General features: G+C 33.1%; 1 protein-coding gene across 1 annotated transcript; it reads right to left on the bottom strand.

Moving 5' to 3' along the window:
- Positions 1-1048: 1048 nt before the first annotated feature.
- On the bottom strand, positions 1049-1975 carry LOC107063250 (uncharacterized). Its single transcript, XM_015314878.1, has one exon. The coding sequence runs from the start codon at positions 1973-1975 to the stop codon at positions 1049-1051; it is 927 nt and encodes a 308-aa protein (XP_015170364.1).
- Between the last annotated feature and the right edge of the window lie 614 nt (positions 1976-2589).

Below are 2589 nucleotides of genomic sequence, written 5' to 3'. Positions count from 1 at the left end.
AGCATTATCAAGACGAATTGTCTTTATTGCATAATCTAGAAATTGTGCTCTTAATCTTATTATTTAAGCCAACAACCTCGCAAAAGCCATATTGCGAGTTGATAATAAGCACACATGTGACCATCTTGTAGATGGATCTATCAAGACCATATAATATTTAAATGACCCACATGAAGGGTGAATTGACCCACATATATCACCTTGTATACATTCCAGAAATGCAGGGGATTCAATCCCAATCTTAGCTGCTGATGGTTTAATAACCAACTTTCCTTGAGAACAAGCAACACAAGAGAATTTCTTTGATTGAAGAATTTTCTGATTCTTCAAAGTGTGCCCATGTGAATTCTCAATAATTTTGCGCATCATATTATAACCAGAATGGCCCAACCGATCATGCCAAATGATAAAATCATTAGGATTAGTAAACCCTTTATTTACTATGGCATATGATTCAACCATACTAATACTTGTATGGTACAATCCAGAAGAAAATGCGGATAATTTTTCATGCACATATTTTTGCCCCAATTTTACTGTAGTAATATAAAGGTATTCAACCTTTCCTTCATTGGCAGTCTCAACATGGTAGCCATTTTGGCGAATAACCTTGAAACTTAATAAGTTTCTTTGAGACTTACTACAGTACAATGCATTTTCAATAGTTAATATCGTTTCCCCAGGTAGTAGTAAGGTCGCTCTTCCAGAGCCCTCAATTAATTTTGCACTATCAGATATTGTATTAACATAAGCCTTTTCCACAATCAAATTAGAGAAATATTTCTTTTCTCTTAAAATAGTGTGAGTTGTAGCACTATCAAGAAGATGCATATCTCCATTACTCATCTTGAACCAATTGAAGATTGGGGTGTTTTATTTATCTTCATAAAATAAAAGTACATCATAAGAAATATGAAAAATCAACAACTTTGCAAGAAAATATAAGTACTTGTTTTCTAATTATAATAACAGCATAAGGAAAAACATAATAATAAAAAACACATAAATAAAACAACATAATTATTTTCCCCAATCAAATGATCAAACATTAGATTTGATCTCCAAAGAAGTCTTCAACTTCCAAATGAGTAGTATCATCAAGGTCATCAAAATCATTATCTTTTAAAGCCAAATTTGCTTCAATATTATCATCATATTTTTGTGAAGTCCCTGCCTCGACATCATTTTTATAAGTCAAGTGTGACTCCACCCAAGCATTAGAAGAAGATGCACCATTTTTATTTCCTTTTCTTTTCAAGGAATCATGATAAAGCCTAACAAAATGCTCAACTGCTCGACATTCATTCTTCCAATGCCCTTTCATGCCACAACGATGACAATTGCCTCTTGAAGGATTGCTTTGAGAACCCATATTGTTCTCCCTTTTGTGGCTACCACCACCACGACGATTATTATATCGTCCCTTGCCATTGCCACGTCCGCGCACATTATTTTGGCCTTGATTTTTATTTTGTCTTCTCTCAGACTGACCATGTGCTTCAACCTCATTTGCTTCCAGTAATGGAGCAGTTCTCGTGGGACGGACCTCATGGTTTTTGAATAAAAGAGTATTATGTTGCTCAGCCACAAGAAGGCGTGAGATCAACTCAGAATACTTTTTGAATCTCCTTTCACGGTATGGCTGTTGTAATACCAAATTTGAGGCATGAAAAGTTGTGAGAGTCTTTTCCAACATATCCTCATCTTTTATATCTTCCCCACATAATTTCAATTGGGAAGTAATTTTGTATACAACAAAATTATATTCACATATAGTTTTAAAATCTTGTAACCGTAAGTGAATCCATTCATAACGAGCCATTGTCAATACCGTTGCCTTAAGGTGGTCATACCTTTCCTTTAAACCAGTCCACAATTCAAGTGGATCTTTCACCGTAAGGTATTCAACCTTCAATCCTTCATCCAGATGGTGACGAAGGAAAATCATTGCCTTTGCTTTGTCCTGACTCGACATCGTATTACCATTGGTAATAGTGGCACCAAGACCTTTAACGTCAAGGTGAATTTCAGCGTCGAGTACCCATGACAAGTAATTATTTCCAGAAATGTCAAGTGCCACAAACTCAAGCTTTGATAAATTCGACTTGATAAAACTATCATAGAAAATAATTAAATTAGACTAAAATAAATAGTAGAGTACAAAAGTAATTAACAAAACTTTTTTTTTTTTATCAATGATAATAACGTGACACATGTTATTGTACAAAGTAACATCAATTAGTAAATTAATGTGTTAGTATCAAACTTCCGAGAAATTTAAATGAACATTCTGCCTAACATATAACCTAAATAATTTCTAGCAAAATTGCTAGACAAAATTAAAATTTAACTAATTTAAAATAGCATAATTCACTTGATGATTAGGCGAAAACATAAACTTTTTGGACTTATATATATTTCATTGCTTAACTACCAAAAATATACACACACTGTTTAACACCTAACCATTTCATAATATGTAGTATATTATATTAGAGTGATTAATAATGAGAATTAAGTATATGAATACATACCAGAAGCTTAACTTGGAAAAATCGAAATGATATTAGAGTTTCGTGCTGATAACGT

The sequence above is a fragment of the Solanum tuberosum genome, unplaced genomic scaffold (assembly GCF_000226075.1).
Source record: "Solanum tuberosum cultivar DM 1-3 516 R44 unplaced genomic scaffold, SolTub_3.0 scf00313, whole genome shotgun sequence".
NCBI lineage: Eukaryota > Viridiplantae > Streptophyta > Magnoliopsida > Solanales > Solanaceae > Solanum > Solanum tuberosum.
Note: the sequence above shows the minus strand (reverse complement) of the source record. Positions and strands in the feature narration are given on the sequence as shown.

Excerpts from the sequence above, each read along its gene's own strand:
- LOC107063250 (XM_015314878.1), bottom strand. The coding sequence starts at position 1,975 with ATGTCGAGTCAGGACAAAGCAAAGGCAATGATTTTCCTTCGTCACCAT.